At 41.7% G+C, this 13874-nt stretch overlaps 1 protein-coding gene across 1 annotated transcript in view; it reads right to left on the reverse strand.

The window, feature by feature from the left end:
* The window catches only part of NDST4 (N-deacetylase and N-sulfotransferase 4), a 101621-nt gene that overhangs the window by 10586 nt on the left and 77161 nt on the right, over positions 1-13874 (reverse strand). Inside the window, exons 7-9 of the mRNA XM_052813955.1 lie at positions 3685-3867; positions 1855-1951; positions 592-715 (exon numbers count right to left, since the gene is read on the reverse strand). Coding sequence (XP_052669915.1) covers positions 592-715; positions 1855-1951; positions 3685-3867 — 404 coding nt within the window. The remainder of the gene's footprint in view (positions 1-591; positions 716-1854; positions 1952-3684; positions 3868-13874) is intronic.

Here is a 13874-nt window from a genome sequence, read left to right on the forward strand (position 1 = left end):
CTCCATGCCGTACGTGGGCAAGGGAAACCGCTCAAGATTAATCTGTTTCTGTGTAGCGTGGTGTTTGTCTTATATTTCAGTTTTCACACAAGGAGGAGAACAGCTGTTCCCTGTGGAAATGAAAGCCTTACCAAAATGCCTTTCTTAAGCAAAAATAGTAAAAGCAATATTTAAAATTGTGATAGGAATACCAGCTGAAATGCTTTACAGTGGGTTTTTTTTCTCATGAAGAGAAGAATCGAATCTTACTTCATGAAAAGTCGCTTTTGAAGAAAAAGAGTATAATTCAGTATGGATACAGTTATGAAAAGACAGAGATGCTATTCAGCGCGAAGACAGACATCATAACTAAGTTGGCTATTGTATTCATTTGTGAAAAAAATAAGAAAATTGTTATTGTAATATCTAAAAAAAATTAAGGACTTGATTAAATGTCCCATCATTACAAATTAGTTTCTTTTTCTGTCTGATAACGCCAAGCATAACGAATTCATCGAGTAATTATGTCGATGTCATACATGCTTCTATAACTGTTCCGTTGTGATTTACCATGTATTAATAATGAATACTTCTTTTTTTTATTCTTCTTACCAGTCAATTCCCTTGTGATAGTTGTTTCCGTTGAAGAACTGAACTTCTTCAAAAGTTTTTGGACTAGGGAGATTGCTGATAATGGAAGGATGCATCAGAAGAAATAAATAAAGAGCTGTTGTTCCTACAACAACAAAAAGAGATGCCATTAGGAAACAGAAAAAAACCTCTTTGACTTTGTTCATTAAAGAAAGTACTTTAAATCAATGCACGCTGAGATATACAGGAAAATTAGATTACCTTTTATAAGAAAGTTGCCTGTTGATGAAAGGCCTATGTAAGCACGAGGGGCTTTCAGAGGGAGGGGGGAATACGTGCAGACTTCTCTGCTCATCGAACTTTTCCCATTTCCAAACTGAATTCTGCTCTCCGATGCAAGCATGATATTGCTGTTGATGACATTGCTTGCTTGACTGTGTATTTAACCAGTGAGGGAATTTGGCCTGAACACATTTGTTTTCAAACTGTTTATGTTGCACAAAACTTTTCAAAAGCCCTAACTGTGGGATTATGCTTTTGTTGCTCCCAGAACCGCACTTTCATCCTCTGTGTATTTTTCCTGGGGGTCTGCTACTGAGGGATAAATCATCTATTTCAATGCTAACAAACCCGTATGTCATAAGTATGCTTTAAAATCCCAGTAACAGTACTATTTTGTTATTTGTTTGACAAAAACAACTGGAAATTATGTATGGTGGTAAACGAAATTTTGGAGAATGTGTCTTCAAACTTGCTCTTCAATGATTTCATGCTATGCAAGCTATCATTGGACTATGAATCAAGACCTGCTGTCTCTGTCACTGTCACAGAATTTCTATATGATCTTGGATTAGTCATTTATTTCCCTGCCTCAGCATCCACTTTCTGTAATATGTCCACAACTGTAATAGCTATCTTGGGAGTGGGAATATGTGGCTTAATTAAAAAAATGCCCCGAGACCCTCAGAGGCCTGCAAGGTGGTAAATACATTTATTGTCAATTAGGTTCTCAAACGACGTTGAAATAACTTGTCAAAGAACTTAATAACAATCTTAACACAGGGCTGCCTGACAGCATGGGTTTTTTTATTGTGAGTGAATGCAATTTTACTATACAAACAGTTACCCCTTTCTGTTGGCAGTGAAGGAGTTCCTACCTGAATCCCGTAAGGATCAGGAGTGTACCATGCCTATAGCAGGGAGTTGGCTTCAGTTTGCAGGACACAAATACACAGATACAAAACTGGGGGAGCTAGCTTCGGTTACAATTTCATTACTTCTTACCTGTTTTCTGGGGTCCTATCACAAGAAATTTGGGTAGGTGGTCACAAGTTTTGTCTCTGGACCAAATATCCCGGTGTCGTTTATCATCACACGGATTCTGAAGAAGAAAAGGTGGTTGTGTAGATCACGCTGAGGCTATCCTAAATGTTTGCATGCACGCGAGTCTTTGCAGGATCTAAATGTTATGCGCTAATGCCAGAGCCTTACACTAAGTAGTAAAATCCCACATTTCCTCATAAGAGTTTGCTCTTGACAGATACTGAGCACTCCGGTATGGATCCATGGAAGCATTCAGGTACACAGGGACCAAACTCCTGGGTATCCTTCAGGACCAATCCTTCCAGGGGTCCCAGTGAAGTCAGTAACGCTACACAGTTGTGCAAATCCTGGAAGGATTGGTGTCAAAATCCACACCTTGTGAGATGACTGCATTTCCTTCTCTCTGTTAGTCAGGCTCATTTAAGAAACTCAGAGTCCATAGGCACGTAGGTAGGCACGTATGTGGTCCCTCTGACTAAAATTCAATGTCTATATAATGGTTTTGCATGACTGAGGATTAAGTTCAGTCATTAGGAAAAAAAGAAAAGAAAAAGAAGAAAAAAAAGATTAAAACATTGATTTAATCAAGTTTTCATTTGAGGTTAAAATGGAAACCTCTGTTTGAATAGCTTCAAGGCATTACTTTCTTAGGTGACAAAATGGTTTCAGATGCATAGGACTTAGTGCCGATTTTAATTTACATAAGAACCCAGAAGGAAGGACAAAATAGAAATGTGGGATATTATTCATCTCCTTATCTTTCTACTACCTAAGAATGCAAAATAAAAATGTGTGAACAAAAGACCCTGCAGAAAAGGTTAGGATTGACTGCTCTTTAAAGCAGTTATCATATAGATACTGCTTTTGCATAGTATTGGCTGGTAATAGAAGATACAGCTTGCTAGTGAATAAAGTTAACAAAATATAATGGAAAAAAATCATTAACTGATGTGAATCACTGCAGCTCCACTAAACTCAATGGAAATATTATAGATTTATACTTCTTTTGCATCTGGGCCAAAAATAATAGGGAAATATTTTGCTCCTTTTTGCCGGTGTAAGCCTGAAATAAGTCCACAGATCTCCGTGGTGTCACTCTGGATTTATAGCTAAAAGCACAGCATGGCACATCATATTCAGAATAAGATATGTGTAACAATGATTAGGAAATTACAGTGTAGAGATTACAAGCGGCACTATTGTGCATTTGAAACAGAGACAGAAAATAGTCAGTCTGTGCAGAAACCTTTTTCCATTCTTAAAAGAGCTGCCCGTTCTGTATTTGCTGCGCTGACCCTTCCTGCCCTCCCTTTTCCTCACTGTGTCATCGCAGGGGGTTCAGATGTTGGGAGATCCTCCTTGTAGCTGCAGTGATCCAACATCAGTGATTCCTCGTCAAGGGGTGCAATGAATCGGCATCGTTTGCCTGGAGATAGCTCTCGCTATCAGCTGGCTGTGGGCATCTTACCGATAGCGCGACACTATTAGTTAACACGAAGCGGTGCATCAGGAAAACTGCAAGGCAGGAGGGATGGGAAGGGAAGCTTTTTCTCACATAAATGGCAGTTAGGTGCTTTTACCGTGCCTGATTTGGGGTGAATGGAAGCTAAGCCATTTCTAGTCGAAAGCAGTGGCCTCTCAAGAAAATTTAAATAATCTAAGAAGGCATCCAGGAAGAAATATTGTATCTGAATGTGAAGTGGGATTTTTATTTTTATTGTTTTTTACAGGAAAAGATCCTTATTTCCACAAGCGGATTGTAATTGGAGGAGGAAGAGGATGGGACATCACCTGCCAAAGAGGGTCCGTCTGCTCCGGGAAGAGCTCAAAGTACTTCTGAGCCAGCTGAACGGGGGGCAGCGTCTGCAGTTTCAGGTTAGTCGAGCTCTTAACAAAGTTGGCCAGGTTCGCAAAGGTGTATAAGCCCAGGCGGTCGTTCCCGTAATTAGACAAATGGGTCATGAAGATGCTGATCTGGGAGGCAAGAGAAACCTTTCAGTTGCAGGACAACAGGAGATGGCAGCGTCTGGCTGGAAGGGCAGGCACGGGGGCTCCCGGGAGCTTTGCCGAACCCTCTCCCCCCCCCCCAACCCCAAAAGACAACGATGAAAATGTTAAACTACTTGCACCTCCTAGCCCCTCTGTGAGGGTCAAATCTCCAAACTTGTCACGTATGCGCCATTTCTTTAAATTCCCCCTGCTTATCTGAAGGGATGTATCACTCACGGGCTCCCCAGGGACTGACATTCAGGAGATGCTTTCTGAGATTTGTTTTTATTCTTCTGTTTTGACTTCTTTTTACAAACAACATCAAAATTTATGCATGCCTCCTGTTTACTTCACTGTTCCTTATCCCTGGACAGGCGTCTGGGAGGTGCTGGCATACGTGACCCCTCGGTTAGGATCCCCGGCACCTCCGAGGGAGCCAGCTCTCCGCTCCTCAGACGTGTAGGCAAAGCTTAATTTCAGGGCTGCTCTTTATGGAATTAACTTGCAAATCTGACTAATACGCTGCCTCCTCGGAACGCAGGGTTGGCTAGTTTGTTTAAAATGGCATGGCTGTAAGTAGGTGAATAAGTTCTGAAACAGAAAAATTTCAAGCTTTGCTGAATGATGATATCTCAGCTAAATATCACTGTCATTGTTTTCTCCTTAAAGCCAATATAACTTCTGCCTTTTTATCACCCTTACTGTGGCTCCCCTTTACACGGCCACTGCTTTGTAGATCTCATAATTTCTTTCAGAGGGATAAAGACAATTTGTAAGAATAATGTGAAGAATGTATTTCCCAGTATTTTTTTTACATGAGGTGATTAAACCCAGCTCTGCAGCTGCAAAGGCCTGGTTTATCTGTAGATTGTCATTATTCAGTTTTATGAAGATTTTATCAAACTGAGTGTTGGTACTTGACTGTTTTACTCAGTACGTCGGCCTAAGATAGGATGCGCAATGACCGTGGAATTTAATTACACTGTTATCAAGATATAACATACTAGTGGTAACCGAACAGCATATATTTTTCTTCTTTTTCAGCACCATCTCCAAAGTTGACAATCAATAACACGTGGCAGGTTGCAAAAAGTACGAATTAACTAACGTGACCACCGCACTTAAACAGGACGGCATGTCAGGCGGTGCACTTAATGATATCGTGCTTCAAGGGGGCCTTGACATGAAGTAAAAAATTAGAGGCGTAATGTCGGTTACAGCAAACTCCAGGATATGGCGGTGGGAAGTTTAGCATTTTGCTGTCCTGCCATAATGCAGGAAATTTCCAGAAAAGGAAAATAAAGCATCGGCTTTGTGAAGACCACGGGCAGCGATCCATTCACCTTCAGGTCGGGCTGGGTTTAGGAAACGGACACAGGCTCAGCGCTCTGTCTCCCAGCCTTTTTGTGCCTGATTTCAGTTAGGTAGCTGGTTCATAAAGTCTGGGGAGGGTTTGGTGCCTGAAGACTGGCAGGAGCAGGCTGAGCCTGCTCAGCCACTTGTATTACCTGCATTACCCAGCTAGGATGCAGGTCTGCAGGCAGGGGTAGGGGTACAAGCGACACATATTTTGGGGTCTGAAGCACCTGACTCTGAAGAGAATAGTCATCAGCAGTGAGGACACCTGATTCCCAGGTAAATTGCTTGCTTTGCAGCTAGGGATCTATGTCCAGGTGAGTCTCTTTTTGGATGATAAGGAATGGGAAAGGACAGCACAGCTGGGGGCTGGGTGTGGGCTTATAAAGGCAGCAGAGAAGGGGCTGTAGGAGAAGTAGTATGTGCACCTTCTTTCTTTGAGAGCTGTTGCAGGAGATCTGGGTCTCTAGCACCCTGAGTGCGTGCTCAGGTCAGTGAGCTTTTTTTTTTCTTCCCCCTGTGTCTCAAGGGAAGCTGGATGCAGTTTGAGTGATGCCTGGCAGAACCCAGACAGGGGGGACAATGTTTAGGTTGCAGTCTTTCGAAGCCTGAAGCGTACGTTAGGTATGCTGGAGATGTCAAGGTATATGCTGTCCTTGCCAGGGGTAGGTTATGGCTGGGAAACCAGGTAAGCTGTCCTGGCATTCTGGGCCCTGAGTTAGAGCCCTGGAAAAATGTGTCTCAGCTGGGTGGCAAGAAGGTTCTCCAGCAGATAAAGTGGTGGGAAGCGCTGAGTCTCAAAACTTGGGACCTTCACGCCTCGAACAGTTGCGAAATGCCGTGGTGTCTCAGGAAGGTTGTTATCACTGATCTACGTGGCTCAGTCCTGCTGACTGTGCAGATCTTTCCAAAACAAACCGCTGCTACCACCTGAAGATGAAGTTTGCCCTTCAGGACGTTGCTGCTTCGCGGTCTCAGGCTTGAGCTCTAGCAGAAGAAAGCGCTGCTGACAAAAATACCGTGTCTGTAGCACACCATGCTGTCCGGACTTTCAACATAACCACAGAATAAAAAGCCACAAGCTTTCCGCTTTCGCCATCTTGCTCTGCCAACGTGGTGCTTCTTTAAGCATCAGCCCACAATGTTTAAAAACATGTCCATTAGTTTGTGAAATTATTGATAAGGCTTTTAGTACTTCTATAAGGTGAAGATGGATGGAGCTTCGGAGAAAGTGTCCCTTATGGGCCATCTGCAGTGTGTTTGCACTGTGCCCACTTTATTCCACAAAAGGTAATTTATTCTTCACTTTTATTCTGTTCTGAGCCTCTGTTGAGCAAAGATTGGCAACTGTACAAGATCTTTATTCTGTCAGCTTGACTTGGGGGGTTCCAGTGCCTATGTATTTTATGACTGAAAGTGTTTGATGTAACTGGAGTGAACACTAAAATTGCCCTGAACTTTGTCCATATGTTGTACCCTAGAAACTTATAAGCGAGGTAATGAATCATCTTCTTTGGGTTTCCAGTCTCCTGAGCTTCTCCCCCACCCCCAAATACCCCAAGACAAACATATCCTTTTTAGTTTAGGGTTCAACTCCTCAAAATGTGACAAGTGCTTCCTGCAAACTATTTTTAAATGATGAAAAGGAAAACACTTATAGGAAATATTGATAGAGAATATCATCTTGTCTCTGAAGTGTTTTTTTGATAAGTGGTAAAGGGTCTGTCAATGACATTTAATATTATTGCAGCAAATAAAGTATGCAAGTAAATCTACTTGCTTTTTTTCTTTTTTTTTTACACTTGAATTTGAATGAGATTTTTTTTTTTTTTAATGTAAAAAGGTACTTACAGGAGATGGATATTAGCTTACTTTAAGAGTTTTATTAGGCTGCAGTCCAATCCCAAAGATCCAATTGATCACTCTTTATGGAGTCAAAAGATCTTGGATGTCTCTCTTGACTTCTTTTGCTCCATTGATCTTTTTTGAAGCGGAAAAACCCCCAAATATGATGCATTGTACATGGGATAAAACCATATCTAATTCTTTGCCATCTATCTCCAAATCAGTTGAGACAAAAGGAGATGGGTATTAACTGTTTGTGTTTACAGCGTGGATGGACACAAAAGTTTGTTTTCGTGCCGATGCGTAAATCCATAGAAAATGCAATAGTCTAGAAATATGCCGAGCTAGCATAATGCTGCTGCGTGTCTTGAGGCTGGTGCTGGGATACACAACGCTGTCGCACTGCTTTGCCGTGCTGCTTTGGTGGACCCAAAAAGGCTTTAGAACCAGCCTTGAGGTCAAGAGTAAGGGAACCAGTGAAAACCGAGGGCTGTCCCCTCCTGTAGTGCTCTGAGCAAAAGTGGTGAATAGAAGAGAAGGAGCTTTTTTTTCATACTTTCTGTGACAAAAAGCAAGCTACAGCACACAGGCTGATGCTAACCAGCAGGCAGCACTTCATCAAGGTAGGGATAATGCTTTTATGAGGGAGGCGAGATGCCGCTCTGCGCAACGGTGCGGTACAAAGGCAATAAATTGTTTCAAATTCCTGAGGCTGGGGAAAGGGCTCTGGCTGCATTGCATTACTCTTAAGGTTAAACTAGCATAAGCAATGTGTGTTACCCAAATGTGCGGAGAGGCTGAGTAAAATCCCCTGCTGTCAGAATACAAACTATAGCCAAAGTGCTATGGGAAAGGAGGTCGGTTGTGTGTTACTTTGGCACTGGTCGTGATCCCCCATTGGTGCCAGAACACAGATGCTCTGCGGGACAGCAGTGTTCAAATGATGCTGTAGTTTGTATTGATGCAGTATCTTATTAGCTTCGGCAATTTATCTCTCCCTCTGCCTCCGTCACTGTGATTGCTCATATTTTGAGAGGTGCGAAGGGGAAAGAATGCTGAAGGTGTGGGTAGGAAAACTTTCTTTTTTCTTTCTTTTCTCTTTCTGCCATCCACCCTCTGATCCAGATCTCAGTCGCTGCTTCCCTCTCATACCCTGTAATACGTTTTTCTCAAAATCACTTTCCCTTTTCTGCAGTTGGGGTCCTTTTGTTACAGAAACACTATTTTTAATTATTTTTTTAACCCTTGATTTTATTGTAAGAAACATCCACAGATTTTAGCTGTGGCTTTCAAAGACTTGCACAAAAAAGAGAATTCTGAGATTTACATTTTGCTGGTGACAAAACTGCGGCACAGAGGGATGGTGTGATTTGCAAAGAATTAATCTCCCGCAGGGGAGCCTGCTGCTGGGCTGGTCTGCCCTCCCTAGGGTGACCCACACAGCACTTCCAGGAGCATCTTATTTATATCTATATTAAGTGGGAATGAATGGAGAGCTGTGGCCCACAGACTGTGGAAATTCTGATTTTACTATTGTAATGGGCTTTTTTCTCCTCATTTCTGTTGTCTGCTCTGTATTAACATTTCAGAGATGTCCACAATGGTCTGCAATTTCTCTGCTCAAAAGAAAGAGGTGGGAGAACAGTGGTCCTAAATTTCTCAGACCACCTGTGCAGTTAATATGCCATTCCGGTTGATAAATCATATTATTCCCATTAGACTGTGTGGGCAGGGGGGAAGAAAGGGTATTTTACACTTCCTCCACCTGACAGAATCCAACAGAAGCTATATCCTACATCTGGCTATTTACCAGCTCCTCTGCTCCTAAACCATAATATTTGGTTAGTGACATATTAACAAACCTGAACTAGTCATGCCTATGATATGAGTTTGTTTGTAAACTAGTAACAGGACCACCACATCATTTTACTATCTGGCTCTTGTTTCCAGGGCTTTTTAATATCAGTTATGTCCAGAAATTATAGATATACAGCACATTCTTTATATGTAAAGTTTGTATGTGCATGCTTGTGTTGTATACATAAAATGAAATCTAGATTAGCTAGTAGAGGAAAAAAAAAAGGGCTTGTTTCAAAATTATCGGCATATAAACCATGCTAGATCTGCTTGAAGTGCCCCGAAACTGCATTCTCTACTCAGAGTTAGTGCACTTTCTCCAGATGCACAGCCCTATGTACCTATTAATGCAGAATATGGAGGTTTATTTCCTCCTGTAAGTGCCAAACTCGGTACAGTCTTGGCTAAAAGCACTCGGTTTTGGACGAAGGTTAGCTACCTGTCTCTGGAGGGCACTAGGAGGCTAGTCTGCTCTAAGACTGGAAATCATATTTGTCTTTTTGGGGGAGGATCATCCCTGAGAACTGCAAACCACTGTAGATCCTGCAGTGTGGTCATAGCTTTAAAGAGAAGTTTGCAAAAAGTCTTGAACTATGGTAGGATGTTCAGACTGGCTGGGTGACCCACACCATGCTAGCAATGGCCAGGTAGCTATGAAGATCCCGTTAGCCACTTAGCTATACTTTCAGAGGCTTAAATTCCTTACTGTATGTGACTGCCAGGAACGCAAATATCCTGAAGGTCAAAGGGTAAAAGTGACTTCCAAACCCAGGACATATTTGCTTTTAAAACTCTATCCTTTGTGTGTGTGCATTTGTTTACTGCAGGATTTAGTTTATTCTATACATGCAGCTTTGAGTGCAGGAGTGTTTGATGTTTCACTTCAAAGCTGTGCCTTTGGATGACTGAGGGTAAGTCCTACCCTCAGCTGGTGTGAATCCCTCCAGCCTGTGTGAAATCTGCAGTTGTGTTGATTTGTACAGGAGCTGATATTAAATAAGGCTGCTTCCTCTGTGCTCCCCAGGAGCCCGTGCTCCATAGCCACCAATGTCCTTGCCGTCTATCCTAGTGAATTAAAACAATTATGAAATTAGCACAAAGCTGCTGGTTTCTCCTTGAGAATAAAATATGCCTACATGCTAGAACAGAAATTCCTGGGAAAAGGACTGTAGAATGCTCCAGCTTCCAGCTGAAGTGTAACCCAACCAATCTCACTGGCGTACCTGGCCAGTCTCAAGGATGGCTATCCAATACTGGGAATCAAATATTGGCTGATGCCTTTATGTTGATATTTCAAAATATGCCTATCCATCCATCTAGCACTTGCAATGAAAAAGTCAGTTACAAAAGTTAGGTATAAATGTGCTCCACCTCACCCTCTCAGCCATTCAATATTTAAATAGCATCAATGTTCCCTTTTAGGTCCTTTCCTCCTGCTCGTCCTTTGGCCCTGCCCCGTTGCTGGAAAGCCCAGCAGCAAAGATAGGTCTCACGTGCGAATCCTGCTCCTCTAAGAAGAACTTCACTGTCTTTAACAGCTTTTTTTTTTCTTGCTTCTGTGCCTCTTAGACACAATTTGCAAGAAGGGAGGAATTAATGCATGCAGAAGAAACCAGGGGTATAGCTCAACCTTGTGCAGAACAAAGACATGTTGGGAAATATATGGTGCAGGCATCCTGTTCTTGTAGAAATGTGGTAGCATATTTACTGCTCTTCTCTGCTCCTCTCTTGCATGAGTGTTTCCCAGAAAAAATGAATTTTGCTATTCCATCTCTTTCCATTGTGCTCAGAAAATGCTGTACAGTTGCTCCAAGAGCAAACTCTCATAATTGGATCTAGATGGCAGTATGTTGTATTTCTGAATGTGTAAATGGGATGTCATGGCTGAGAAATGCAAAACTGTCAAGTGTCCATTTACTAATACCAAGTAGCTCTATGCTAGGCTGACCACAGAAATACCTCTTTCAGTTTCAAGTGTTTAATATATTTCACATCCTGACAGCCTCCTATTATGGATTACAGACTTTTCTTGTACCTTATGAGCCAGAGCCCCATTCACTGATAATGAATCCCAGAACACTCGGGCCCTTAATGCAGCTGTTTGTGCAGTAGCACGAAAAGGAAGCTGGGAGTGAGATTTTTTGTGTTGACAAAGCACTAATTTTAATAATGACAAATTGTTTCTCTAGAATTCAGCACTATTCATATTCATGACCCTTCTGCTACTGAAGCAAAATCATTTATATGCCTGAAAATCGCTTTTTTTACTTTTACTCTATTTCCACTCTGCACATCTTTTTATATTTTAGCATTCTTGACAGGATAATCAAATATTTTCCAAACATGATATCTCTAAAGAAAGCAACAAAGGCAGTGTTTGGAAAGAAACATTTTTGTCTTTGATTGAAGGGGAAACAAAAATGTCGAATGGCATTTTATTTCCCATGCCCATATTCATTACAGTGTCTGTATTCCACCCAAAGTGCTCCCAGCCATGGGAGGGGAAGCTGCTGTCGATCAATGGTGGTACGTGGCCTTGGGACAGCTATACAAACGCTGTAGCGTATCTATGTTGTTTTAACATGCCCTATTTGAAGAGCAAAATGGTTTCTCATTTACCCAGGAACACTTTCTACTTTTCCATTATTTAGTTGGTATGATTAAATGAATTCTTTATTATTGACAGAAAAATCCTGTGCGTTGTTCCTTTCCCTATGAGAATAAAGTTGCTATGTTTGTTTTTTATTCTTATTTTCTAATATCTACCCAAGTCTCACTTCTAAAATAAAGGCTAAGTCATGACCACATTCCAACACAGCAACTGTTTCCCATGTTGTATACATCTTTGATACCCCCGACACATGGGGTCCTAGATGAACAAAGCTACTTAGGAGGTTCCACTCCATTAGTTCTTGTTGTGTTGTTTTTTTTTTTTTAAAAGCCTGCAATTAAAAAAAAAAAAGGGTTGTTTTTTTGGTTTTTTTTTTTTTTTACTATTAGGGCATGCTTTCAGAGCCTGTGAAAAAATAACTGCTGCTGTTGATGACTTTATGCAATCAGTGCATAACTGCATTAGAGTGGAAAAACTAAATGGATTTTTTTATGTCTGTTCATTTGTCATACTTGTAGAAGTGATCAGCAGTACATCTAATTGTGGCCAAAGTTTAATGAATTCTGTGCAAATGCAGTGCTACCGGTTACATCTGTGGGCCCCATGAAGTCTTTGCAGAAGTCTAGAGCAATTCAATCCTCCTGTTATAAGCAAATATTTTCATTTTTAAGCCAAATTCATGATATAGGAATTTGTTTCATTGCCATCTGTGTTTTCTCATTGAAAAGATGTCTTTAGACTATAAACTTCCTCTAAAAAAAAAAATCTATTCAGTTCAGACTCAAGAATAATCCCAACTTCAAATTACACAAATGAACCAGATGAAAACGGATTTGTGTACTATTGTCTTAAGTCAGATTTGTACACCAACCATTTCTGACAGAATAATAAATGTATCATCAAAGAAACAGCTCTGAGAAGTCTCAGATGGTTTTGGTCTTCAGTTTTCAAAGATGATCAAAGGAGTTTGTATACGGAGATAGCTATCAATAACCCATTTCCTTGATGATATATGTTGCATGCTCCTTGTTAACTTCTATCAAGCAACTACAAAATACTGGTCGAGGCTGTCAACCTCTTTAGTCATAATCCTCTGCAGATAAAAATCAGTTCAGCTTCAATAATTTTCTGCCAATGAATAATGTGAGTATTCCTTGGCATCGGTTTACGATACCAAATTACATCCCACTCTGGCTGCGTCTATAGAAAATTGTGAAGCTTTCTCTGTGACCGCACTGAAATAATGATAGTTCTCCCTTACTGTTCTTAATGTTGCAAATATTGTTCTGACAGTACTGCCGTCATAGCAGGAGGGCTGGCCTGAGCTGATGGGTGAATGACCACCGTGGGCCAGCATTAGTCCAAGATCCTCTGCAGCATCTTTGAGTGGTATGCCGTAGGCAGCGCCGTCTTACAAGCCTTGTATTTATCACAGCATGGAAAAATGCAAAAATAATTCTAAATAATATGCTGTGCTTCCCATGTATACGTAGGTAAAGTAAAATTTTTGCTTTTGGGTCTGTGGGAGTGAAATAACGACAGCACTGATCATTTGGACCTCTGACCACAAGAAAGACATTGAGGTGCTGGAGCGTGTCTGAAGAAGAGCAATGAAGCTGATGAAGGGTCTGGAGCACAAGTCTTGTGAGAAGCGGATGAGGGAACTGGGGTTGTTTAGCCTGGAGAAAAGGAGGCTGAGGGGAGACTTTATCGCTCTCTACAACTACCTGAAAGGGGGTTGTAGCGAGGTGGGTGTTGGTCTCTTCTCCCAAGTAACAAGTGATAGGATGAGAGGAAATGGCCTCAAGTTGCGCCAGGGGAGGTTTAGATTGGATATTAGGAAATATTTTTTCACAGGAAGGGTTGCCAAGCATTGGAACAGGCCGCCCGGGGAAGTGGTTGAGTCACCATCCCTGGAGGTATTTAAAAGACGTGTAGATGTGGCACTTAGGGACATGGTTTAGTGGTGGACTTGGCAGCATTAGGTTTATGGTTGGACTTGATGCCTTTAAGGGTCATTTCCAACCTAAATGGTTCTATGGAAATATGTTACCCTAAAAAATGGTTTCTAAGCTCCAAGAAGGAACAGATACACCAGCTGGAAGAGGGGGGACACTGGGCACTTACAAGAAATCTTACGGCTGTTTCCTCTTTAGGACCAGTATGTCCTGTGCAGCAGACTGCCTTATCCTTGGCACTGCATCATTTTGCTGAATCGCAGCTCCAGGCAAATGCTGGATCTAAAGCTCTCCATGGGGATCACGGGGCTGGCGCTAATTAGTGCTGCCCAGCAGCTGCGAGGAGGTGGGGTAAGAGCTATGGG

The sequence above is a fragment of the Harpia harpyja genome, chromosome 2 (genome assembly GCF_026419915.1).
Source record: "Harpia harpyja isolate bHarHar1 chromosome 2, bHarHar1 primary haplotype, whole genome shotgun sequence".
NCBI classification, from domain to species: domain Eukaryota; kingdom Metazoa; phylum Chordata; class Aves; order Accipitriformes; family Accipitridae; genus Harpia; species Harpia harpyja.